The sequence below is a fragment of the Urocampus carinirostris genome, chromosome 8 (assembly GCF_059441175.1).
Source record: "Urocampus carinirostris isolate Australia breed hairy pipefish chromosome 8, RoL_Ucar_1.0, whole genome shotgun sequence".
Taxonomy (NCBI): Eukaryota; Metazoa; Chordata; class Actinopteri; order Syngnathiformes; family Syngnathidae; genus Urocampus; species Urocampus carinirostris.
Genome location: NC_142356.1, coordinates 14067371 through 14094880, shown reverse-complemented (window position 1 = coordinate 14094880; position 27510 = coordinate 14067371). Strand labels below are relative to the sequence as shown.

Here is a 27510-nt window from a genome sequence, read left to right as displayed (position 1 = left end):
TAAAAAATAGGTCCCAAGAAAGGAAAATTGGAAAAAAAACTGTAGAGCCGATAAAGGTAACAATTGTGAAATATGAAAACGGTATACCAGTGTCTGGAATAGAAGCACTGTTAGAAAGTACAGTAAATGGTTTAAAATGTTATATTTTTAGCTTTTTACTCGTATATTCATCTTTATTAAGTACATCATCAAGTAATTGTTGATGTTTAGGTACATAATATTAAGGTAGGTTTTATTTATTTATTTTATACCAATTTCGTTGTCACAATATGTTAACCCATTTTGTAACAATGTCAATAAAGGTATATTCTATTCTATTCTATTAAACATCTTTACTATGTGGCTATTTTAAAGCAGTTTTAGGGGGTCACATGCGATGAAGGCTTATATGCAAGTACTTAACGTCCAACGTCGTTTTGTTTTTTAAAAAATATATATTTTCGACCATCTGCTTTACACTGCACAATCCTTTCATTGGATACATTCAAGAAGTGGATTTTTTTTCTCGATTTAGGTCGAAGCTCGTCATTAGGGTAGAATAGTGGGTCCTAAGGTCAAACCAGTTGAGAACCAGTGCTTTACCGTATTTCCATTATTGGCTTGAATCAAAAAAGAGAACTTTTACGAAACAAAAACTGGACTAAAACATTTTCACTACTCGGGAAAAATGAGATTTTGGGGTTGGATATCCTTGACTATTTTTTTGAGTGGTGTCATTTCTGGGAGCCGGTCATATTTGAAAACCTGACCTAATGGGGGTTTCGTAATGGTTTTCCGGGCAGTGTTTCCTCCCGTTGCAGTTGCGATATTCCGAAACGTCGGCGCTGAGGGTCTTCACGCCCGACATTTCCTCATAGACGGGGGCCGCTGGGCGAGAGGCGGCCCGGCGGCTAGCTCGTTTCTGAAAACAAAAATCAGAGATGTGTCAAAAACTCGTTTCCTGTGCAAAAAATATATATATTTATATATCCAAAAAAAAAAGAAGAAATCTGAGTTGCTGCCCTTGTGGAAGGACTTTGTGAGGAAACGCCTCCCCTTGTGAAACTGTTGCGGTTAGTAAAGGAAGAGGAACCATAGACGCCCTGACGAACAAGCAGGTGTTAACACTTCTGTTTGCCCCACAACAGCGGTGTTGACCACATTCACACGATTGTACTACAATATTAAAAGAAGCAGGAGTATCTTAAAGGTACTTTATTACTAATGGTACCAATCTTTACAAGTGGAAGTTTAAAAATCAATTTTGATTTGAATCTACCTTCGTTCTCACCGTTCTGCATCCACCTGCTTCTCCACTGTACCAGAGCAAGTCACGTCACACCAAAGCTAAATAAAATGTCCTTTTTTACTTTACTTGTATAAGTATCTATAATGGTATACAATCATTTACATTAGGGGTGTCCAAACATTTCAGAAAGCGAGCCAGATTTTGTAAGCTGAAAATGAGTGAGGGCTGACTATTCAGCCTGGTTTTCTTTGAACAGTCTTTAATGAATTCACCCTGCGGGAAAGGTTTGCAGTGCTTGGCGATCAGCGTCGCGACCTCGTAGCTCGCCTTTGTAGCGTTTTCAGTTGGGTCGCAAGGTCTCTTGGAAAAGCAGTGCTGTGCCGATAAAACAGCTTCCAGTTGCTGCACCTGGGGCGGCAGTAGCTCAGGAGGTAGAGCGATCGTTTTAGGATTAAGGGATCCCAGTTCGAATCCCGGCTTGTCCGTGTTACATGCCGAAGTGTCCTTGGGTAAGACACTGAACCCCCAATACCCCCAATAAGCAGGTTAGCAGCCTTACATGGCTGCACAGATCATGGCCGCTATTGGGAAATGTGAAGCACAATGTAAAGCGCTTTGGGAAGTCATTGACTTGAAAAGCGCTATATAAATGCAGATCATTTCATTTCATTTCACCTTTTTACAGCGTTAGTTTCCAGTTAGCTTTTTCTAATCAGCATGTTTCATCTCCCAGTGCCTCTTGATATTATATCCTTTGAAAACAGCCACAGTCTCTTGGCAAGTTAAGCAGATGCAGTTGATTCAGATTTCAGTGAAATAATATTCCAATTTCAACTTGTCCAGGAAGTGCAAGTATGTGTTTTGCTTAGAAGCCCTCGAATAAACTCTTTTTCAAGTGTTCAGTTATGAACCGGACAAAAAGGGTGCATTTAGAGTTGTGATCAAAAGTTTACATATTCTCGTGAAGAACATAATGTCATGGCTATCTTGAGTTTCCAGTTATTTTCTACAACTCGGATTTTTCTTTGATAGAGTAAATGTAGCAGAAAATAACAAAAATAACAGAAAAATATTACTTTACTTTACTTAGCTATAGGCTATAGGATACAGGCTAAGGATACAGGAGCTAGGATTACAGGATTACTGTACTTTATTATATTTATTATAGGTCAACAGAAAAAGGGATCAAAAATATACATGGACACACATATATATATATATACATAAAGCCGCGTTACTATTTGGTAACATGTCCCTTGGCCATTTTCGCTTCAATCAGGTGTTTTTGGTAGCCATCCACAAGCTTCTGGCAAGCTTCTGGTTGAATCTTTGACCACTCCCCCTTGACAGAAGTGGTGCAATTCAGTTAAAGTTGATGGCTTTCTGACATGGACTTGTTTCTTTAGCATTGTCCACGCGTTCTTAATGGGGTTTCAGTCAGGACTTTGGAGAGGCCATTCCGAAACCTTATTTCTGGCCTTGTTTAGCCATTCTATTACCACTTTTGGTGTGTGTTTGAGGTCATTGTCCTGTTGGAACACCCAACTGCGCCCAAGACCCAATATTCAGGCATATGACTTTAGGTTGTCTTGAAAAATTTGAAGGTTATCCTCCATCATTATCCCATTTTCTTTCTGTAAAGCACCAGTTCGATTGGCAGCAAAACAGCCCCGCAGCATGATACTACCACCACTGTGGTTGACGGTAGGAATAGTGTACTTGGGTTTAAAGGCCTCACCTTTTCTCCTCCAAACATATGCTGGGTATTGTGGCAAAAAATACCTCGATTTATGTTTCGTCTGACCACAGAACTTTCCTCCAGAAAGTCTTATCTTTGTCTATGTGATCAGCAGCAAACTTCAGTCGAGCCTTGAGGAGCCGCTTTTGGAGCAAAGTCTTCCTTCTTGCACGACAACCTCTCAGTCCATGGAAATGCAAAACACTGTTGACTGGACACTGACGCCAGTGTTCCAGCAGCTTCTAATTCTTGGCAGATCTGCTTTTTGGTGATTCCTCGATTGAATCCCTACCCTCCTGACCAATTTTCTCTCAGCAGCAGGTGATAGCTTGCGTTTTCTTCCTGATCGTGGCAGTGACAAAACAGTGCCATGCACTTTATGCTTCCAACAATTGTTGGTACTGTAGCTTTTAGGACCTGCAACCTCCAAATGACTTTTCTGACTTGTTCAAGTCAATGATTCAATTTTTAGATCCATGCTGAGCTCCTTTGACTATCCCATTGTAGCGTTAGTGGGTGTTTGCATCCAATGAGCCCTATTTAAATGAATCAGCGAAGTCACCAACTGTAGTCACTCACAGGGTTGGGTAGGGTTACTTTAACTGGATTACTTTTAATTACTTTTGGATGACTCCAATACCAAATATGCTAATAAAAGACAAAAGAAACTAAATATGAATAAAATTATGACTCTCAACACGTGGTAAGCTTTCTCTCCTGGCTTTGATCTCCGGCGAAACTAACATAAAATGCAACAGAAACAAAATGAAAATAAATCCAAACAGCTTGCAGACATCATTTTTGCCATTCCATGTAACCTGTTACTCCCCAAGCCTGCACAAAATTTTGTAATTTTATTCATATTTAGGTTTTTTTGTCTTTTATTAGCATATTTTGTTTTGGAGTAATCCAAAAGTAATTGAAAGTAATCCAGTTAAAGTAACCCTACCCAACCCTGGTCACTCATAATCACTTACAAGAAGTTAAGAGGCTATGGTATGAAGCTCATTTTACTGACAACTTTCTAAGTGACCAAAATTGCTAATTTGTGTTGCTGTATGTATATTTTTGACCCAGCAGACCATAATAAAGTCATAAAAGAACCAAACCCTATGAAGTTTTTTTGTAAAAAATAACTATCTGTTCCATTCACTCCATCAGAAGTTGTAGAAATGACTGGAAACTCAAGAGAGCCATGACATTACGTTCTTCGCGCGTGTATGTAATCTTTTGACCACCACTGTGCGTGTCAGACCAGAAGTGGTATGGTGAGTCCACAATGCAGCTTTAAAAGAATTGCAAAATACCGAAAGAAGACTCACATGATAGACGAGCATTAAAACGAGGAGCACGATAAGAGCCAGCACGGCCGAGGACAACGCGTACAGCAGATTTGGGTAGCTGGAGCAGCCGCATTGACCTGCACAAACAAAAACAAAAAAAGAAAGATTTAAGGTCAAACTGGTCTCACGCATGTGGCAACCATAACGCATAACAAAAGTGGTTACAAGACAAAGAGTTCGGTGGAATTGGCAGAAGCCGCTGAGCCACTTCCTTCCTTACTTTCAGGCTCAACAACAAAATGAATAATCAATTAAACGATTGCCCATTGATTCATGTTAGGAGGCCAGTGGCATCAAAGAGCAAAATCACCAAGAGGCGCAGAAATTGGTTAGAGGAAAGATGAAGGTCCAAAATCCAGCCTTGGGGAGTCACGGAATACGACGTTACCCTATCAGGATACAGAAAAATGTCACCGGATTCCGTCACAATTATGAAAAAAAAGACATAATCAAATTACAGGTATATTTTGTAAAAATAAGGATTACTTTGCAGGATTACAATACTATCCTTAAAGCATTTTCTACAACTCTTCTTTTCACATTAGCTTTTTTTTACATTTACCATGTCCGGTCGTGCCTCTCTCTCTCTCAGCCGTCTCATTCCACACACACGCAGCACACTCAGAATCCCCCACCCCTCCACCCACAGAGCTGCCCTAGGTGCCAGTCTACAAAACATGATTGTATGACCAAAAACAGAAAAGTGCCATGTAATCAAACTGCAACGAATGAGTCACCATCAACAAACAGGGTTGGGTAGGGTTACTTTAACTGGATTACTTTCAATTACTTTTGGATGACTCCAATACCAAATATGCTAATAAAAGACAAAAGAAACTAAATATGAATAAAATTATGACTCACAACACGTGGTAAGCTTTCTCTCCTGGATTTGATCTCTTTGATCTCCGGCAAAACGAACATAAAATGCGACAGAATAAAATGAAAATAAATCCAAACAGCTTGCCAACATCATTTTTGCCGTTCCATGTATTCCGTTACTCCCCAAGCCTGCGCAAAATTTAGTCATTTTATTCTCATTTAGTATCGTTTGTCTTTTATTAGCATATTTGGTATTAGGGTAATCCAAAAGTAATTGAAAGTAATCCAGTTAAAGTAACCCTACCCAAGCCTGCCAACAAACAGGTAATGAACAAATAAACAAAGCGAAATGATGAATGATACTTAATTCCTGGGAGCATGTGCCCTATTTTACGGCATCCTTAAAAGCAGGGGTGTCAAACTCATTTTAACTCGGGGGGCCACACAATAGAACAAACATTCTGTCGGGGGCCGGACTAGTAGATTAAAGAGAAAGAAAAAGAGATGAAGAAATAAGAGAAAGAGGGAGGGAAAGGAGAGAGGGCGGGACAAAAAAGAAAAAGAGAGGGAGGGAGAGAGCATGAGAAACAAAAGATCGTGAGAGAGGGGGAAAGGAAAGAGAGAGGAAGAAAGAAATCCAAGGAGAAATAGAAAGACAGAAGGAGAGAAAAAAGAGAAAAGAAAGCACGAAGGGTATGAAGGGAGAAAAGGAAAAAAGGAAATTAGAGCAAAAGAGGTTAAAAGACACAGAGAGAGAAAGAGACAAAGAGCAACAAAGGAAGAGAAAAAGAGAGACACAGAGAGTGAAAGAGACAGAGTGGGAGAAAAGGGGTGGAAAAGAAAGAGAAAGAGAGAGAGAGATAAATAAATACAAGTACAGTGTTTTTGTGAGAAGCACCTGGCTTTGGCAACATCAAGTTGACATATTTCAACCTGCAGCTTGTTTTTCTCTTGCGCTTCTCTGAGTGTTGTCTCGCATGCCGGATTCAATCCCTAAGTAGGCCTGATCTGGCCCGTGGGCCGCCTGTTTGACACCTGTGCTTTAAGGCATCCAATCATTCACTTCATGCAGCCATTCCCATGTGTCTTACATTTATGGATCATAATTTCAATTACTGACACTAGAGAGACAGAGAGAGATGACAAGAAGGTCCAGAGTTTGGTGGAAATTTAGAAAGTGAACACATTCTGTGTTTAGAATAATACTGGGTTCTTGATGATCTCCTAATGTGAACTAAAACAAAGCATGTTTTATCCGCCATGTGAAAGAGAACCTTTTATTTTTGCTCAATACACTATACTTTAGTATAATAGCAGCACTTTTTTGTTGGACTACAAGTAACTACTTGATTTTGGTTTCCTCTAATTCTTTTTCAAGTTTACATTAATAATTAATCTTAGACAAAATTGAGACATTTTATTTACATTTAGTTTATTATGTCTTTTATTAGCATTAGAGGTAAGACCGGGACTAAAAAAAAATACAGCCTAACTCGACCCGCAATTATAAAGACCCAGCCCGAAAATTAGCTCAGTTTAAGGGGTCGAGCCCAGAAAACCCCAAAATGGCATTATTTATTTGTGAGAACGAGGTAGAGGACAGAACACCACAGACCACATGCCGTGTGTAAACAGCCACAAGGTAATGACCTCCCAGCCTTTAAAGTAGGCTTAAACGTATTTGCTCAAGGTGTGTATTTCTAATCAGTTGATGTTCCTTTTGGCCATCTCTTAGTCTTCCTGTCTTTTGTTTAAAGGTGTCAGTACTTTTCCATGGGGGTGGTCTTTTTTCTCTGTTTCAACATACCAGTACTTTGCCTGTGTCTTGTGGTTTCAATAAAACACAGAGGCAGACGGGGGGGCTGACCGAGAGTGAGTGAGTGTGGACGAGCGAGTGGCTTGTCTTCTCGCACCTCTCCCTGCTCCAACAAGTCTTTGCCTGATATTTCTTCTACCGTTAGCCAACTTATAGCTCTCCCACACGTCAGTGGTCTATTTCTTAGACCCCACACAGCCGTATAGTGCGCGGTTGCCAAAAATGGTTCTCCTAAGAATGCCTATTGTAAATAAATGACAGTGAGCACAGAGCCGGTTTCCAAGTGCCTTGTTGAGCATAACATTGGAGACAAGGAAGGAGCTTCCACTTTTGCCCCTTACTCTGTTCTGCCTGTTCCATGGCCCCCTGTTTACGTTTTTTTCAGGCTATTCGACGCTTGTGACGCGCTAAGGAGGGCAATGCTAATCCATAGCCTTTCGAAGCCCCGGACCCGCTAGAAATCTTTTGGACTGTATTGCATATCTCTCCAAACACTTGTACAGAGTGTCATTTTGCGGAGGATTATCTTTCGGTGGCATCGCAAGTGGCCCGGTGAGTCTGTCCGCCAACCTCAGGGGCTAAGATACCCTCAGCAAGTTTGGAAATTTGGAGCACGAGATGAAGATAGACCAGCTAGCTGAGCACACGACGGACCTTAAATTGCGGAAAAATGTTGTTTTTGTCTCCGGATGACACGTCACTAATTTAAAAAAAAAAAAAAAGAGCGGGAGAGAGAAGCCCGGCCCAGTAAATGATTGACATCTGCCTGCCTGGTGGTGATACGAAGGAGAAGGACGATTTGAGATGAGTCCGCGGACCAGCGTTTGACCTGAAGCATGTGAACGCCTGCATGGACCAGCTGGCAGAGATGGGAAGCTACGTCGTGGCCGTCATAGACTTTTTGGACTAGTTTACAGGCTGGGGGCGTCGCTGCTGTCATGCACTTTCCGGACAAATTTTCAACACGTTACCTAGTGTTTACTATGTTTGTGTACTGTAATGCTAAATGTAATTGACCCTGGTCATCCTGAAAGGGGGATGCCACTTGTGAGGTCCCTTCTCAAGGTTTCTCTTTTTCCTCACGCTGAGGTTTTGAGTTGTTCCTTGCCCGCATGTTGGTTTAGGATCAGGTAATTGTGTCATTGTAATCCTGTGCAGCTCAGGTGGTAGAGCGTTCGTCTTTGGATCAAGGGATCCCAGTTCGAATCCCGTCTCGCCCGTGTTACATGTCGAAGTGTCCTTGGGTAAGACACTGAACCCTTAATACCCCCAATAAGCAGGTTAGCGCCTTACATGGCTGCAGGGCCGCTATTGGGAAATGTGGAGCACATTGTAAAGCGCTTTGGGAAGTCATTGACTTGAAAAGCGCTATATAAATGCAGATCATTTCATTTTCATTTCCTTTGAGACATTTTTGTTTTTTAGGGCTAAATAAATTTGACTTGACTTGACTTGACATTCGAGCCCACGTCGGGTTAGGGCCGGGGCTTAAGATCTTACCTCTAATTAGCATATTTGTATTAGAGTCATCAAAAGTAGACAAGTTACATCAATTTAATTTCATGGTATACAAATTACGTTACTGATGACAGTTTTCATCAAGTAATTAGTAACTGTATTGGATTCCATTGTTAAAGTAACCCCCCCAATGCCGGCAGTAATGCACCAAAGTGATAAATGCCAACCGCTGTTAAACTCAATGAAGAAGAAGAAGAAGTGCCAATCCGGTCCCGCCCCTTCGCCACCTACCTTCCACGAAAACATAAACAGCTCGGCTCATGTGAAGCGGGGCGCTAAGGTCATGGTGGCCGCGAAGGAGGAGCTGGCAGCTGTAAAGGCCGCTGTCTTCCGGATTCAAGTCTTGCACGCTGAGGTTGTAGGTGAAGCCCCCGGGCCCCAGGGTCGACCACAGCTGGAATCTGGACGAGGAGGCGGGCTGGTGGTCGGTACCCCGCCTGGTGTGGTATAGCAGCTCGATGGGAGCTCCGCCCCTTCGCCGCATCAGGCTCACGCCCTCCACCGGGAGCTCGGCACCGTGGGGGGTTAGGCAAGGGACCACGGCCGAGGACCCCGAGCACACGTCGATTCGATCGACAGCCACTGGGTCATTGACACAATTGATTTAGTTCACCCTTATGTTGTTCTCGTTTACTGTATACGCCCCGTGTCCTCCGGGTCAAAAATGACCCGCTGTGACTAAATCCCCAATACAGAGACCAGTGTTCCCTCTAAGCTGCGCGCGTGCGCCTTAGCGCACTACTCGGACATTCACGGCGCACAAGAAAATCTAGCCAGCGCACAAAAATGAGGGCTCAAAATTAATAATTAAAAAAGCGACTTAAGTCAAAGTTACAGTGCATGAAGGTAAAAATACACGGGTTCCCCCGACGTTGTGTCCTAAATGCGGTATTTTGAAGTCGAGTCGAAGTAGAACGAAGTTGAGTAAAGTTAGTAGAGTTTGTTGAGAACCGGCTTCTTCGGCTAGGCTCACTAAAAGGAACCGGCTCTTTCGGGTCCTAAACGGCTCTTCAGATTGTTTTTGCTTCTTTAATCCCAACATGACCAAATATTATGTAAAACTATGCACAAAATGACTTAAAAGAAGGGGGGAATAGAAGAAAAAAGAAAAAAATACCTAAATGAAAAAGTAGTGAAAAGCTGAGAAAAAAAGAAACAAAAGGAAGAGGAAAAAAAGAGGGAAAAATTTAGAAAAGAGCCAGAAAAAAAGAAAAGAAAGAAACGTGGGAAAAAAGTAAATAGAGAACAAAAAGAAAAAAGTAACAGCTCGGAAAAAATAAGCACAATGAGACTTTTAAATAAGTAGAAAAAAAACACGGGAAAAAAAAGAAAAAGTTTGTGTCGCATTCAAATAATTTCCAATTATATCAAGTGAATCTTGTTGCCAACATTGTACTTCCACTCAAAAATGTGATTAAGTACAGTTCTGTATCTTGCAACCAACTAAATCAACCCCCCAAAAATGTTAATATTATGCGACAAAATATATCAGGAAAAAAAAAGAAATGGATATCTTGTAAAAGGATTATTGTAAGAACAAACGACGTTTGTAGGCCGTACAACCTTTGCAATAGTACATGAGTCAATTCATTCAAAAGTGAAAAATCATTTTGCATTGCCGGAAACTCAGCAGAATGTCAAGTTTTGGACGTGTTTGATTATGATTTAGTTGCCACACTTGGGGTTGCCGTTGCTCACTGTTGTTTCAAGCGTCGCTCACCGACTTTGTGTGAACGCTCAGACCCGTGGAAAATTACAGGAAACATTACTCACCGGGTTTAACCAGAAGGAAGTACTCAGTGTCTCCCGGCACGTGTTCGTCCTCGGAAAACGGGTTCGGCACCACAAACTCGCAGAAGTACCGGTCCGTGTCGTTGGCCCTCAGCTCGGACAAGGTGACGGTCAGGGAACGAGTGCTGGGGTCCCCGTTTACCGCTAGGCGTTTTTTGTCGGAGGCGGCGTTGACGTGCGCCTCGGCGCCCGTGTACTTGAAGAGCACTTGGTCCGGACGGAGCCAAGAACGCTTCAAGTACAAGCCCAGAGGCGAGCGTGCACCGGGTTTGAGCGCGCATGGAAGGTCCACTGAGTCGCCTTCTTCCCTCTCCAGGAACTGCACTTCACCACGCACTTGAACATGAAAACGAAAGGAAAGACGTCGTATTGATTTTTTTGTAAGATAGATTAGATAGATAGATAGATAGATAGATAGATAGATAGATAGATAGATAGATAGATAGATAGATAGATAGATAGATAGATAGATAGATAGATAGATAGATAGATAGATAGATAGATAGATAGATAGATAGATAGATAGATAGATAGATAGATAGATAGATAGATAGATAGATAGATAGATAGATAGATAGATAGATAGATAGATAGATAGATAGATAGATAGATAGATAGATAGATAGATATCCCCGAAGGGAAATTCACATTTCCAGCAGCATCCCTGAGCTGAGAACAGTACAATAATAAAGCAAAAAGAATGCAATATACAAATACCCAATGTGACGTGCTTATACCCACTGTAGCGTGTTCTATAGAGTATCTAGATAGTGCTACACAGCCGTCTCATTTCAGTGAGGGACAAAAAAAGAGAGAGAGGGAGAGAGCGTGAGAAACAAAAGAGATAAAAAGAGAAGTGGTGAGAGAGGGGGAAAGCAAGGGAGCGGAAGAAAGAAATCCAAAGAGAAATAGAAAGACAGGAGAGAAAAGAGAAAAGAAAGCGCCGAGGGTAGGAAGAGAGAAAGAGAAAAGAGAGAAAAAGAAAAAACGATGTTAGGGCAAAAGAAGTTAAAAAGACACAGAGAGAGAAATAGACAAAGAGCAACAAAGGAAGAGAAAAAGAGACACAGAGAGTGAAAGAGACAGAGACAGAGAGTGGGAGAAAAGGGGTGGAAAAGATGGAGAGAGAGAGAGAGAGAGAGAGATAAATACAAGTACAGTGTCTTTGTTCGAGGCAGTTTTCTTTGGCAACATCAAGTTGATATATTTCAACCTGCAGCTTGTTTTTCTCTTGCGCTTCTCTGAGTGTTGTCTCGCAGGCCGGATTCAATCCCTAAGCAGGCCTGATCTGGCCCGTGGGCCGCCTGTTTGACACCTGTGATCCAGAAGGACGGTAAATTCTGGACTAAAGAGTGCTGTCACGCACCAGGAAATTGCGTTCGTTTTACTCAGTTTTATTTAGAAGGAGAAAAGGACTTGCATCCACGATCCGGTGATCGTCGGTCACAGGTAGCAGATAGCTGGAACGCGGAAGTGGCACTTCTGTGTCGAGGAAAAAACAGGTCGACGGCCGGGGCGGAGGAGCAAAGACATAAACGGGTTCAGAAAAAGGTCGGCAACGGGAATCAGACAGAGAACATGGCAGGATAGAGTCAAGAGTCACAAAAGTTTGACTAGCGTGTAGCGTAGGTTCACAAACGATCCGACAAATGTTGACAGGAAAGCGGGGGCTTAAAAAAGAGGAAGCAGCCAATCAGCGGCTGTTGGCGCCAACGGAGCAGACTCAGTTGCCCCGCATCAGTAATCATGACAAGTGCACCTGATGGAAGATGCAACTTTAGTGTAACTTTGTGTCATGAACCGGAATAGGATGTGTAACGTTTACCACAAGTTTTATTGAAAGAAAGAGGAAGAGCTGCGCTCACGATCCAGTGTGCGCTCGACGCGGGAAGCAGGTCGTTCTCGCACTCGGATTGTGATCCGAATATGGAATTGGATCTTCCGTAGCGAGCAATGGCGGTGTCAGGGACGGAAAAACAGGTCGGTAGCCGGCACAGGGAGAGCAAAAACGTGGTCGTGTCGGAAACGAGCCGTAAGCCATGACGAGAGAGCAGACGTGGTCGGGATCCGAAATTGGTCGTAAACCGGGACAGAGGAGCAGACGTGGTCGGGATCAAAACAGGTCGAAGCCGGAGACAAACGGGAGCAAAAATGGGACAGGCGGGAGTCAGGGTCAACAGAGGTTCGCAGACGGACTGACAACAGGAGAGTGACAGGACTGGGTTCAAATAGTGACAAGGAGCCAATCAGAGCCCGCAGCGGTTGGCGCCAAAAGAGTGGCCACAGGTGATTCACATCGATAATCCTGACACTTTGTGCTTTGTACATGAATAAAACTAGCATGAACAGACCCTCATCATGGAAAAGGTGTCAATCGAAAGGGGAGGGCTAACTACCAAATTGGGAAAAACTTTAGGAGTCTGTTTATTTGTAAACAGGAATGGGGCGAAACAAACGGATTACAAGAAGCAACGTCCAACAAAGCAAGTCAAGTCATATTTATTTGTATAGCCCTTCATCACAAGGAGTCTCAAAGAGCTGCACAGACTACAGACTATGATTACACCATCCCCTGATCTAAAACCTACATGAGGGCAAGGAAAAACTCAAAAACGTCAACATGAGGAAAATGAAGAAACCTTGAGAAAGGGCCGCACATGAGGTCATCCCCCTTCCAGGATGACCAGGCTGCAATAGATGTTGTATATTGCGGAAAATACGGTAAACTGCCCTGACATATACACAGAAGTGTGACAAAAACATTCTCAAAACAAAACTCAATGTACTGTTTTTGCTAAAAATCAAAAAGCCCGTACGATCGCAACAGCCTGTACACATGATGAGCCATGCGACTGATCTTAAGCTCTGCCATCCCTGATTGTACGGCTTTTGAATTTTAGTCTGTACAATGAGTTTTGTTTTGAGAATGTGCGGCAATCTAATTGATATTGACTGCTGAGCTAATTGATCAACATTGACTGCTACCGAGCCGAAATAGTCCGCAAATGAGTGTCTTAATCCCTGCAAAATGTGTTACTTTTCTGTACTAGACATTTCCCCGCTGATTTTTTCTAAATGTAAGAAATAGACATGAATCAGTTCATTTTTATGGCTGTTTAAGCCTGTGGCTTAAAATCCAGTGCGGCTTGTACAGAACCACATCGAGTTTCTTCTTTAAAATTGCTCATGAGCTTTTAATCTTGTGCGCTCTTTAGTCCAGAACTCACAGTATTTGAAAGCTAAGGATTGGGTGTTTTTGAATTAGAAATAAATTCACCCCCACAGGCCCCAAGTTTTGGTATCGGCGAGGCGAGTCATCTCTAAAGAAAAAAGGAACCATGGAAACAGACTAAAAATCAATTGTAGCTCACCACATATAGTGCCAATCACCGGCAGAATCCAGAGGAGTCGAATGGTGTTCATGTTGTCTTGTGTCCCGAACGTCTTCCTGAGAATGCAAAAACGAGAGTCACTATAACGCAAATAAGAACCTTAAAGGGAGTTTGGGTAGAACCAAACCAAGACGTTGATAAGCTCCACCTCCTAACCTCAAAGAGAACAAAAGAGGAAGATCTGTTGGAGTCACTGACTTGTTGTTTTTTATTGTTCTTGTTCTTTTTTGTGTCTTTTATATGTGTGAATATAGTTTAAAAATGTTTCTGAACATCATTTAAAACACAATGATACTGATTTGAATAAGCAGAAATACATGTACACTTATATAAAAAGGCATTTTCTTATCATAGGTCTAGAAATTAGCATTAGCATTTATTTTTGATAACATAAAATAATCGTCCGCCATATTGGTGCTACGGCTACACCAAAAACTCAAAAATGCCAAGTTAAAAAAAAGGAAAATGGTCCATTCTGGTCACTTTGAGCCTCTGTATTTGGTATTAATCCGTGTTTTTAGCACTCGTTTCCTATTGTTCCAGACCATACAGCGACATCTAGTGGTGAAGTAATACACACTGTCCCTTAAAGTAAACCGAAATTTGCCGTGTTCAATAAGGCAGCCAAGTCGGTGTATTTTATGAAAATAACAATTTGAAAAATGTCACGTTAAAAGAAATAAAACAAACTACGAACCATTTCGGTGTTTAAACGTGGTTTTGGTCTAGTAGTTGGTCGTTGGTGAACAAAATGGCTTTATGAGCCAACTCTTTGAAGTAAACACCGTTTCTCTCTTTCTAACTCTTTTGTGCTCTCGTTTCCTTTTCTCTTTCCTTCTATTTGTTATCATACCTCACTTTCTCATTTGTCTTTATCTATATTTCTCTACATAATTATTTTTCCCTTCCGTTCTCTTTCTATCATTTCGTTTTCTTTCTCTCTTTTTTCTCTCTCCTTTTTTCTCTTGCACTGTCTATCATTCCCTCAAGGTTTCTTTATATATCTTTCTCCATTTTGGTATGATTCTCTCTCTCTTTCTTTTTTCTTTCACTCTCTCTCTCTCTTGTTTTTCTTTCTTTCTCTTCCTGTTTCTCCCTTTGCTCCCTCTCTTGCTTTCTTTCTGTCTTTTTCTCTCTTGCTTTACTTCTTTCTTTCTTTCTGTCTTTTTCTCTTTACTTCTCTCTCTTTCTTTTTATCCTCTCTCTCTCTCTTTCTTTTTTATCCTTTCTCTCTTTCTCTTTCGTATTTTATCACTCTCTCATTTCCGAAGGAGCCGTCTCTTTTCAGTGAGCGAAGCCTAAAGAGTCCGTTCTCTAAAAAGACCCGAAACCCCCATCACTATTCCGCTGACGTCATTCAGAGTCGCCCGACACGCCAGGTGGCGCAAACTACACAGGGGAAAAAGTAACGGAAGAAAAACCACCGAAGAAGAAAATAGAAAATTTCGGCGCCATTCCCGCGGTCGGCTCTTAGCACTGAGTTATCCGTGTTTACTGCAAGGAAACTACAATGGATGAAAACATATTTCCTATCCACTCGGTGGATGTTTTGCTAGATTTTTACAGATCGGAGGTCCTGACTTCCGATGAGGCGAAACTTTTGACGAAGAGCGACCTGGCTCCAACTCCCAAGGTAAATAAAACGCCTGTCAAACGACCCCAAGACTAAAAGACTCACAATGTATGCAACTCTTTACCTGAAATGATCGTATTTTATTTCCAGCCGGAATCAGTTCAGTTCCTCTACATGCGGGTGTTGTATCATCTCTTTCGTTTCAGACCTGAAATTTACACCATGGTAAGTATTGTTTTCACAGGGTTCTTATAGGTGTTTGAGATCACTAAAACGTTTGAATTCTGATGCGGTTTATACCAGGATTGAAAAGTGCTTTAATTTAGCGTGAAGTGCTTGTGAATGTTTGGAATTGTTGCCACGTTTCACAACAAGTCTGCTTAAAAATGACACAGATACAGTGTTCTATTGGGGCTCCGCTTTGTCATTTATTTCCTTGTAACGGCAGCTGGGATTAGTTTGTAGGGGCGGTGTCCTAATGAGTGTCATTGCCCTGTAGGAGTCGCACACAAGAGAACAGATGCCTGCTACGTCTAAATGTGTATCAGTGAAAATATTACGTATCGATTAGGCATTTATTATGGCCCGTAGCGTTTCCCAGTTTGAAATAGAAAGAACTTCCTGAAACTGAAAATGCAAGCTAGATACTACTGTAATTTATTCTCATAAACAAATTTCACAATTTACTTCATCTAAATATCATATAACTTGATAAATGTTTACGCAGAATTAAACATTGCACATATAAATCGCAGATATATTAGTGACTCTGATAAATCTTCGATTCACACTAGATTTTTTTTCTTTTAATGGTACTGGAGAAATTGGAAAATTGGCTTTGTAAGTCCTTAAAAAGTGCTTGAATTTGGCCATGAAAAAGATTAGAGGAAAACCATTACAATTGGAATAGTCTTACAAAAGTCTTACCTTCTTTTGGTTTTTGTCCATGTTTACATGACTTAATGTAATCAGAATACTGGCAGTAGTCAGTTTTAAAATGGATTATTGCCTCATGAAGGCACCCAGTGGTAGTTACAGTATTTATAATGTATTCATTCAGAACTATTTTGCATGTTTGAGTTTCATTGGTTTTCTATTACACATACTAGAGATCCCAAGAGCCAAGCGTTCTCCATTCGGGCTCCAGTGCTGTGGAATGTTCTTCCCCCGTGAGATTCGATCTGCAACCTCAGTGGAAATGTTTAAACCTAGGCTTAAAACATACTTCTATTACATAGCCTCTTAATAACTTAAATTTTATGTTGACAATATCTGTATATTATTTATTATTCCAACATCCATTGCAGCCTGGTCATCCTGGAAGGGGGATTACCTCATGTGTGGTCCCTTCTCAAGGTTTCTTCATTTTCCTCATACTGAGGTTTTTGAGTTTTTCCTTGCCCTCCTGTAGGTTTTAGATCAGGGGATGGTGCAATAATCTGTGGTCTGTGCAGAACTTTGAGACTCTTTGTGATTAAGGGCGTCACAAATAATCATGACTTGACTTGTTTATAAAACAAAGTTGTGTGTGTTGTACAAATATCTTGTTTTGCAAATTTATTGAAGAATTAAGTTGTCTTAACCTACAGTTTGCCTTTTTTGAGTGTGTGTCCTTGAAATAAAATTACGCACAATTCAAGTCTGTTGTGTGTAATCACAACCAAAGGTGAAAGTTTAGTCGGCCAACGAAAGTAGGATTTTAATTTTTTTAGAGTGTACGGTGAAGCATTAAAACAGGAGTTTGTGATTCCTAAGGAGACCTGCATAGCCTGCAGACACCTTTTGAAAATTGGTGGTTTTCTAGGAAATCATTGAAATCAATAGCCTATAATTGATGTATATAAATCATTTAAGTACCTTATACAAGGCACACATTGAAGTCTTGACTGAGCCTATTTCAACTCTACTTCTAATAATTACAATCTGGTGATGACATGTTTTAGAATAGAATAGAATATACCTTTATTGTCATTGCTACAAATGGGCTATTAGAAATTAGATTCAAACTGCTAGCCTTTCAGGCTAATTAATCAAAAAAGTAGCTCTCAGCTTCACAAGGGTTGGCGACTTGTGGTTTAAAATGAATAAAAAAAAACCTGTACAGCAATATTTTATGAAATCCAAATCCATTTCAAATGTGAACTTTTAACTGTTGGTCTACCTTTTACCATTCTAGCAAAAATAAAGTACTACGAGTGAGATTCCTCATGCAATTAAAATCTTAATACATTTGATAATTCTTTTAAATAGCATTTTTCCAACAGGTTCCACTTGTAGATGACATTCAAAATCCTGAATATCACGAGGGGGCAACTGCTCTCACCAACGTCTACCAACGGATGTGAGTTCCTCTTTAAATGTCTAATCTCGAGTGGATACAATCAAACCAAAATTGTTTGTGGTTTCTCTCACAATGCTATTGGTGTGGTTATTAGCTATAGTACATTAAATTGACGTAATCGCAGTTCGATCTCGTGTCGTACTGTATGTGACCACTAAAGGCAGCGTAACTCCATTTTGCGGGTCTGTTAAATCTTATTATACTGTGTAGCGTTCTCTTTACCCACTGATGTTTTCTTAAATTGAAAAAGATCTGCTCTAATTTCTTCTAGGCGACAGTTTCTGCCAATGTGTTTGTATTACGACTTCTCATTTAACGACCTACTCGCACCGAGTAAGTATGCTTTGAATACACCGAATTACACCTTTTGCATGGATTTCTAGGGATGGTTACACATTAATGAAACGTTACTAAACAAAATATTCTCTCATCCCTTGCAGAGAAGCAAAGGATGGTTGCTATATTGAGTGCCATCATGAACTTCTTACAATTCAGAAAGCAGAGGATAAATGAGATGGCGCCAAAGCAAGCAACGTTTGTACGTGATGTTTCTTTCAACTTACTATTCTGCTTTGACTTTGAAATTGCATTTCATTTTTTACCTGCGCCCGAAAAAGCTTAAGTTATTTTAAAAAATGCAACTATAAGCAGTGTCTGAAATAACATCTGCCCGGGCGTGCATCTATTTACGTTGTGTGTACAACTTACACAACACCTCTGCCCGGGTGGCCGACAACTTTTTCAAGTAAGAAAAAAAAAAAAGAAAGATTGTTTTTCAAATCAAATGTTCGCTTTATTCCGATTTCGTAATCTTCATTCGGTTTGGAATTTGGTCCGTTTGGCAATTTGCGTACTTGGCAGCCAATTGGAAGCCTGCATCGAATAACTTCGTGCTTCCAGACTTTCCCGAGCATTATAAGGTCATTCAATTGCATATCATTTTGCAAAGTAGACACACAGAGAACACAAGAAAAATGGATAAGTGGTTAGGAATCAAGCCAAAACTTAGGCCCCAGAAGATTCAAAAGAAGCTAACAACATTTATGATGCTACAAAACGTAAATGTACATTAAAAGCATTGTGGAAAGAGGAGTTCACATGGCTTGGAGTAGACAATCCAACGCAAACATTGCATGAATGAAGATGAGTAAATACAGGTACATACTGATGGCGGATGGAAAAAAGCGATGTCATATACATGCAATGAATATTATATGTAGATTTATAATAAACTTAAAATATTGTTTATCAACTCTTAATACTTTGCAACAATGTTTTTTTTCCGCTTAGTCGTCTTATTGTGTTTCAAGTTGTGAAAAATGTGGCAGGCAACTTTTCAGAGTTGCCTGCCCTGGTGTCCGGTAACTTTTTCTCATGAGTTTCAGACACTGCTATAACTCATTTTAGCCCAAAGATCAAGGCAAAACATTATTTTACAACCAATGGGCACCTAGTCCTTGAAACGTTTTTGGAAATCCGGCAATATTGAAAGTATTTGTTTAACTCGTCCTTGAGGAAGACACGTCTTGCTGGCATATGAATCTCAGAATACTATTTTTAAGATTCTATATTAAAACTAAAAATAAGTTCACAAGAGGTTGGTAAAAATTGGCAGTTGCAGTAAAGAATTGTAATGTAGAACGCTTTGTTATAGTTCATTAATCGGTTTTACGTTGTGACAGATATTTACAATGTTTCGTTAGGTTTATCTCTGTGTTAGTTTTTTTTTAAAGTGATTGCTTTGTTTGGTTTAGTCTGTGTTCACCGTAGCCAAACTGTTATGCTTATTGGCAGAGGGAACACTTGAACACAAAACAGGCTTCTGACAAAGGAATCGAGCAAGCGGAAAAGAAAATTGAGATGCTGACGTAAGTTTGAAACTTTGTTGTCCATATAACAGATCATGGTTCTTAACAATGTATCTGGTCTTTGCAAAAAGTACACTTTTTTTTGGAGTACTCAAGTACCCGAAATTGAGGACTACAAGGCGCACCTGATTAAAATCCGCACGTGCAAACTAAGGGAAGAAACTAAACTTTTTTTACTAGCGAAACCGGATTTTAAGCCAAAAGCTCAAAAATCCATAAAAATTAACACATTTATGTCCTTTCTTTAAGTCAAGTCAAGTCATTTTTATTTGTATAGCCCTTAATCACAAATTATTACATTACTATTACTATTGATTATTTACATAAAAAAATCAGTGGGGAAATGTCTAGTATACAAAAGTAACACATTGTGGCGTACGTTTTCTTTAGTGACACAATGCGTGTGAGTGTATATTGTTTGCACGTGAACTTAAAAGTGTGTTAACTCAGCCATTTATGAATATTCTTTTGACTTCCAACCACTCAAAATGTTAAGTACCATCAGAATTCCATAGACATCGTTTTTCATTTATTTAGTCAAATAAAAGCGGCAAACAAACGCTGTGGATGCCCCCCTATCTTCCTCCGTGTCCAAAAACGTCTGACATGAAGTCAGTTTAATACAAATGAAAAAACATTTTTACCTCCAATTTCACATTTTCACTTGATGTATAAGCACATAGATAATCTAACACAGAACCATTTATATTAAAACTCTTAATTACACACACACACACACACACACATATATATATCAAATCAGAGAATAGTTTACACCCACCATTTTATTGCATGCACCAAGCAAGTTTTACACTTTTCTGTCCAAAGGATGGCATAGTCGAGGAAATTATTCATCTTGAAGCCCCTGCGTTAATTGAAACACACCAGGTTTATATCAAAGATTGTGAATTATATTGGATGTCTACACTTCCAAATAATGTACCGTATTTTCCGCACTATAAGGCGCACCTAAAAGTCTTGTTTTTTTTCAAAAGCTGACCATGCGCCTTATAACACAGTGCGCCTTATATATGGCTCAATATTAAATTCGCAAGGTCTCGCAACTACGAGAAACAGCCGCCGACTCCATTTTTCGCGCTGTGCATACTGGGAAATATTAAACGATTGGTAGTTGCCGGGGCTCGTGTTGTATTTGTTTACTAAGTGGCAAAATGGCTACCCCATTAAACTGCTTAATTCATATTCAACAAATACAGTATTTGTCTGAATCCAGGGTTATGACTGGTGAAGATGTAAAGCACAATTTACCTTAAACAAACGCAGAATTATTCAGAATGTCACGTTTGAGAGAGAGAGAGAGCGAGAGAGAAAGAGAGAGAGAGAGCGAGATTCTCTTTCATACGTGCATTTGTATAAGAAAATGGCTCCTGTTAAGAGACACGCGTACAACGCCGAGTTTAAACTCAAAGCGATCAGTCACGCAGCACAACACGGCAATAGAGCGGCAGCGAGAGAGTTAAACTTGAATGAATCGATGGTACGGAAGTGGAGAAAGGATGAAGATAAGCTCCGCCAAGTAAGGAAAACTCAACAAAGTTTCCGTGGCAATAAAGCAAGATGGCCAGAGTTAGAGGAGACACTTGAACAGTGGGTTGTTCAACAAAGAGCGGCAAGCAGAAGTGTCAGTACGATAACTATACGTATGAAGGCAACAGCGCTGGCACAAAAACACCGGACGTGTTGGATGGCCCATTCACTGAGATATGGTCAATTCGAACACAGCAGAAGAAGAATTCGAGGGATTCGTCGATGAGGAGCTTATAGAGTGATCTTTGTTTTTCTTTTGTGTGTTTACGTTTTACATTTTACAGTTATTATGTTATTGCTTTGCACTCGTTGTTTTTGCACATTACGAGTGTCACTTTATTGCGATTGCACTAACGTTTCATTTAAAATAACAGTATCAGACGGTTTTTTCTTTGCGTGTTGACTAAATGGACAAAAAATAAAATGATATGTCGATGTTGTTCAAAGATGTGTCACGAAAATGCTTTACCTCAGAGAAAATAATAAAACGGCTGTTTATTTATTTTGGGAGTGAATGGAGTTGTGGAAAGCTTGTTTGTTAATAAAGTTTGACCTTTTTGAATATTTTGTTGACATTCCCTTGAGCGTGGGAACATCTAGAGGTTGCATAAAGTAACTACATTCTCTACTGTAGTCAAGTCGTCACATTTATTTACCGTAAATAGCCCTTAATCCCAAAAATGTCTCGAAGGACTGCACAGGATTACAATTACAAAATTGCACAATTACCTGATCTTAAACCAGCATGCACTTATAGCGCCTTATAATGGGGTGCGTCTTATGTATGGCATAAGTTTTAAAATATATCATTCATTGAAGGTGCGCCTTATAACATGGTGCGCCATATAGTGCGGAAAATACGGTAAATAGCATGTTTTGTATATAGGATGTGGTTGGCTCCCAAATGCAACAACATAAATAACAGCAAGATGCCACTTTGAACATCTACAGGTTTTCAAAACCAAATTTTTTTTTACTAATCAATCAGTTTTAATGATAAATATTTTAAAAAAATGAAAATGTACATATGACACAGGAGTTATACCAGCTCAGTAGCCTAGATGGTAAGGCGCCCGCTTTGAGACTGGGAGGTCGGTGGTTCGCGCCCCGGCCGAGTCATTCCTAAGACTTAAAAAGTGGTCGGCGGCGCCCTCTGTTGGCTGCGGCTGCATCGGCTCGCTACAACGGGTCAGGTGCAATCGACATTTCGTTCTGTGTACATTGTTACACAGAATGACAATACAAGGAAATTATTATTATTATTATTATTATTATTAAGACACTCGTTTACAGACTATGTCCGCAGCCGTCAGTCTTAGACAACAAAGACAATCAAACAAACAAAAACATGCATGATGTATATCCATTTGTCAAAATTGTTTGTCTAATTTTGTGTGTAATGAGAAATTATGATCCTACATTTATTATCGGACTTTGAACTAAGAGTTGATTATTGTCTTTCTCTTTGGATGACGATAAGATGTGATTCACTTTACATAAAATACCCTTGTTATAGAGAAAGGGGGTTACATTATGTGCGGTTCCTTCCCAAGGTTTAATTTTCCTCATGTTAGGGTTTTTGAGTTTTTCCCTTGCCCTCATGTAGGTTTTAGATCAGGGGATAGTATAATAACCATCTGTAGTCTGTGCAGCCCTTTGAGACTCCTTGTGATTAAGGGCGTCACAAATAAACCTGACTTGACTTATAAATTCTGGTTACATGATTTGATTAATGTGTCCTTTTTTCCTTCCGTTTTCTCAGTTGTATATCAAAGTTGTCAATTTTGAATTTATTGTAACCTTGTATCCAATGAACAGAGGAACAAATGTCAATCAATAATAATTTTATTTGCATTAACACATACGAAGTGCGACAAAAACATTCTCTGAACAAAACTTGAAGAATTGCACTGACTAAAATTCAGAAGCCCATACAATCACAACAGCCTGAGCCCTGCGACTGATCATAAGCACTCCTGTCATTTGCGCACATCATGACGTGATAACTAGGAAACCAATTGTTGCTTCTACTACGTAAAAAAATAATCATAAATGCTTGCTAGCTTTCTAACGAAGTGTCGGCTGAGTATTAGTGTGGCAGCAAGTGACTAATTATTGGGTATATTTTTCCTGGTCAAACTGTGGCATCCATATTAGGCTGTTATCAGTCCCAACACTGTCAGTCTGATAATTATACTTTATTATACTAGTGTCAACATGCATAATTTTTGTATTTATAATGGGTCTGCAATTGGCGTTAAATGTTTCAGTAATGTTTCCGATATTTGCAAAACGTTCACCTTGTTTTTTAAAGTAATCTAAAAGTATCGAATATGCGTGTGAAATAACCTTTTTAAATCTTGGTATTTGCTCCCCCCAAACAGTTGGAATGGTTAAAAAGAGACCATACATGTATTTTTCTCGAGATAAAGGAGTATGTTATTTACCTGTAGCTCACTTTGTAGGCCGAACCAGTTCTGTGTAGCCTTCTCACCTGAGAATGTGTTTTTTTCTTTTTTTCTCAGGACCATCCCACCAGAACAACAAGCCGAGGCCAGTAAGTTGGACGCTGCCATCTCGGAACTGGGGTCCACCAGCAGCAGTTTATGCAACGAATTGGTAAGCTTAAACAAAAGGGCATTCATTAAGTTCACTGCTCTGCTTGTCAAGTTTAACGTGAATTCGGTGGTCTTATTCCAGAATCACAAGAAGAGCACTGTTTCAGAGTGGAAATCTAAAATAGCAGAGAAAACACAGAAATTGGTATGAGAAGAGACACCAAAAATTGAAACCTAAATTGATTAAATAAGATATTTTTGGGGGGTTTGTTTTAGTCCCAGGTGAACATGGATGTAAACAACAGGAGAGAAGACATAACCAAACTCAAATCTCAAATTGTCGAGTCACCTGAGGAATTGCAGAGACAAATGGAGACGATGAGGGAAAATGTCCGGGACATCAAAAGTTCCATCGTGAGTTTTTGGTTTGTCCCCGGTCACAGCAAATAAAAAAACGAGCCATGTGAACGATTCATTTTGGGTCTGTGTATTTTAGGTACAAAATGACGCCGATTTAGTGGAGCTGCAAAACACAGTCCAGAGAATGAACCGTACTTGCATGACAATCCAGCAAATGTATGTTTTGCTGCAAGACCTGGAAACCAACATGAACGGGTACAAGCAGCACCATGACGAGGTATGAGAATATCGACCCCTAACAGGTTGCACGTGAAAAGCAGCGTTACGAGTTAATCATTTAAATGCCGTCTTTGTGTGTCTTCTGCATGAAATTGTCTGGACACGTGCAGTACCAGCAGCTGGTTTCTCAATTAGAGAAGAAGCAAAAGAACCTTAAGAACTTGTACCTGGAAGCAGAGCAACTGAAGCGAGCTCTCGACATGAAGCTGGACAAGGAGGCCAAAAATAAAATCCACAGACTGAAGAAAAAGGAGACTAAGGAGCAACGTGTCAACAATGTGTTGGGGTATGCATGCATTTCTGGGTCTGCTTTGCAATTACACAAAAACAGCCTAATAGTTTATAGAAATATTTATGTGCGATAAATCATTGATGATCAACATGAGCGTGAAGGGAAATAAATCCTTACGCTTAGTGTAACGTGCCTTGAGCTAGGGTTATGGAGTAGTGGGTGGATGCAAAGGAGGAAAGATTGCAATGTAGGATTAAAAATGAAACCCGATTATTGAACTAGCACTTGATTAGTAATATTCTTTAGCAATACATGTGCTTCATTTGTAGTTCATTGTCTCAACCTTCATTTCCATGGTTATCTTTTAGGTTCTCCCCTTATCGTCACTGCAAGTCTGGGGATAATAGCTAGACTAATTAATGTTTGTTAACGAGATACCGAATGGAAAGGCCAAGTGGATTTCCAGATAGCATATTCATTAAATTATTAGCTGGCTGACATTTAATGGCGGCAATTAGTGGCAAACAGGTATCAGTCACATAAGGTAATACACGCAAACTCTTTTGTGACTTGGGCATGTCAAATAATATGTTGAATTTATGTAGTGGAGAAAACTCTGGAATAAGAGACTTGATAAACATCTTATTTAACATTGTGAAAGGAAAAAATCGTAAGGTGGGGATGCCATAACACTGGGGGGGTTCCTACTATATCAGCCATATCATTACTAGATATTAACGATCTTAAAAAAAAAAAAAAAAAAAAATCCTTTCTTCAAGATCCCCTTTTTACTTTGGTAAACACATTTGTTTGTGAATCCAGACAGTTTAACCAAATGCTTCAGAAACATGAAGAAAAAGCCGATGAAATCGATGGAGTTTCTCGAGAGATCCAGCAGCTGAAAGGTGAAATCCAGAGCTTTAAAGACGTCTGCCAGAATGATACCACAAAAGCTCAGGTATGCCCGCCAAACTATTTCTCTGTTGGTTTGTTCATCTTATCATAGTTATTCTTTTCTGTCCCTAGGAAATATTTGACACACTTTCAAATGCCATGGATGAGTTGGACCAAAAAATGGAAGCAATGATTTCAACTATTAAAGAGGATGCCATCAAAATGTTGGGGGATTACCAGTAAATAGGTTAACATGGGGAGGTTAAGATATCTTACAAGTTAAAAAGCATGTGCACTTTTACAAGACCTGTTCAGAAGTACTTTCCTGTTATAAAAAAAAATAGCACCCAGTTGCCTTTATGGTGTCTTTCGTGGGTAATTTGGTTTAATTTAAGTGTTACCACATTAACTCTTTAAAGGTTACACTAAAGGTTGGGCACTCCGGTTAACTTTTGTCTTCACATGCAAGTTTTATTAACGTTTGGTTACTGTGTTTTTTCTGATCACATTTCAATGTTTCACAAACTCTTGAATTGTTCATGAAAATGTGTTACAATTGATTAAAAAAAATCTCGTTATATTAAAAAGGTAGGAACATTGGAAAAGATGTTTAAATATGCAATTTACCTTAAACAGGGATCAGAATTTTCCGCGGATTTCCGCTGTTTTTGAACCCCAAAGGCATTCCGACTTTTTCACTTTTTCTCTTGCATAGCAAACAAATTCAAAATCCGACTGTCTCACTCTTTCCTTTATTGCTCTGGCGCACCCTGGCGGCCGTTAGAAAAATTGGCCGCATTGTTGCTAAGCTGCAGGGACTGAACTGCATTTGAATTTATCTTGCAGTATTTACAAAAAAATCAGTTATGTGGGCAAATTATTTTAATCTTCTAAAAATATTACTTAAACGATAAATATAAGCATGGTTTTGGACAAGTAAATTGCCTAAAGGAAATTATTATTAAAACCCAGGGGGGGGGGGTCTCCGCCCTGCTTTATTCCTGGACCCTGGCTATTTCAGCTGAAAATGAAAATCTCCATTCTGATCCCTGCTTAAAGTGCTTTGGATGTTGGTGATTTAGTTTTTGGTTACATGTTTCAGCAAGAGATGGGTTGGTAATTCCACAGCTATTATCGTTAGCTTGTGCCTGAAGTAACGTTACTTACCTTTTTCTCAAAGCGACAGTATATTTTTTGGCCAATTGTTGCTACACAACCAAAAACGAGTATTAAAGAGCACAAGAATATTATCTAGAGACTCAAGGTGACCAAACCGCACTATTTTTCCTGTTTTTCAAGCCTTCTGTAAGGTACCTTGGACAATTAACTCCAACCCCCTCAAGGCAAATCCTTTGCAAGATAGAAAACCCCTCAATTGGGGTTTTTAAATAGATAAAATGCACGTTTATTCGTGCATTTTTGCTATATTATATGCGTTTTCCCCGTTAAGTAGTTCGCCAGTAGTAGGATCGTAATTCCCAGTGTTTAAATTAACTTACAATTGGCAGTGTGTTGGAGAAAAATTGAAGGGAGTATTTTTGTACTACTACTTTTTGCCACTGGGTGTCAGTGCAGCGATTCAATATCCACACTTAAACATTCAAGGCAGGCACATGTAAAGTTTATTTGAACACATTACAACACAACACTTTCGTTACAAATGAAACTTAGGACAATCTGAATGCAAATAAAAAAAAGTTAATCCGTGTACAATAAAATAAGGTATCAAATTGTATGTTATAATTTTTACCACACGAATAGGAAGGCACCGAAATGAACATTTGGGCCCAAAACACACCCAACTGAAATACAAACACCATAATTACCCCCAAAAAATAAAACTGACTTTCACGTAAAGAGGTTAAACGCTCTGAGAAGTGAAATGGGAAAAATAAGTACAACAGATGAAACAGCTCATCCAAAAAGCAAAAAAAGAATGTTATTTTTATACTTAATGGAATTGAGCTATTGTTTCATCAAAACCAAAGCTACGGCACTGAACAGTTTCACTTAAAGAGGGGGGAGTATTTCAGCTTTTAGTGGACAGGAGAGCGAATAATGACAAGAAAACAGCGGGAAGGAAAAGATGAAGACTGATTATGGTGGTCCGATAGTCAGCACAGTCTTAACGCAGAGTTGCGCTCCCATGTTCCCTATGGTGTAATACTTATTTTAACTCATCACATAGCTGTCATCAGCATATCGCCTT

General features: G+C 39.8%; 2 protein-coding genes across 2 annotated transcripts; one reads left to right on the top strand and one right to left on the bottom strand.

The window, feature by feature from the left end:
• Positions 1 to 311: 311 nt before the first annotated feature.
• LOC148360775 (uncharacterized) lies at positions 312 to 15377 on the bottom strand. Its single transcript, XM_088341684.1, has 6 exons — positions 15346 to 15377; positions 13628 to 13704; positions 10239 to 10592; positions 8697 to 9047; positions 4289 to 4386; positions 312 to 901 (listed from the first exon to the last, which is right to left on the bottom strand). Exons 2-6 carry the CDS (start codon positions 13677 to 13679, stop codon positions 731 to 733), a joined length of 1026 nt encoding a protein of 341 aa, XP_088197810.1. The 5' UTR covers positions 13680 to 13704; positions 15346 to 15377; the 3' UTR covers positions 312 to 730.
• nuf2 (UF2 component of NDC80 kinetochore complex) lies at positions 15078 to 26034 on the top strand. Its single transcript, XM_088341683.1, has 13 exons — positions 15078 to 15281; positions 15372 to 15446; positions 17486 to 17562; positions 17834 to 17895; positions 18003 to 18100; positions 19357 to 19430; positions 23504 to 23597; positions 23679 to 23741; positions 23813 to 23950; positions 24033 to 24173; positions 24286 to 24461; positions 25230 to 25365; positions 25434 to 26034. The coding sequence occupies exons 1-13, from the start codon at positions 15159 to 15161 to the stop codon at positions 25542 to 25544; spliced, it is 1368 nt and encodes a 455-aa protein (XP_088197809.1). The 5' UTR covers positions 15078 to 15158; the 3' UTR covers positions 25545 to 26034.
• The last annotated feature ends 1476 nt before the right edge of the window (positions 26035 to 27510 follow it).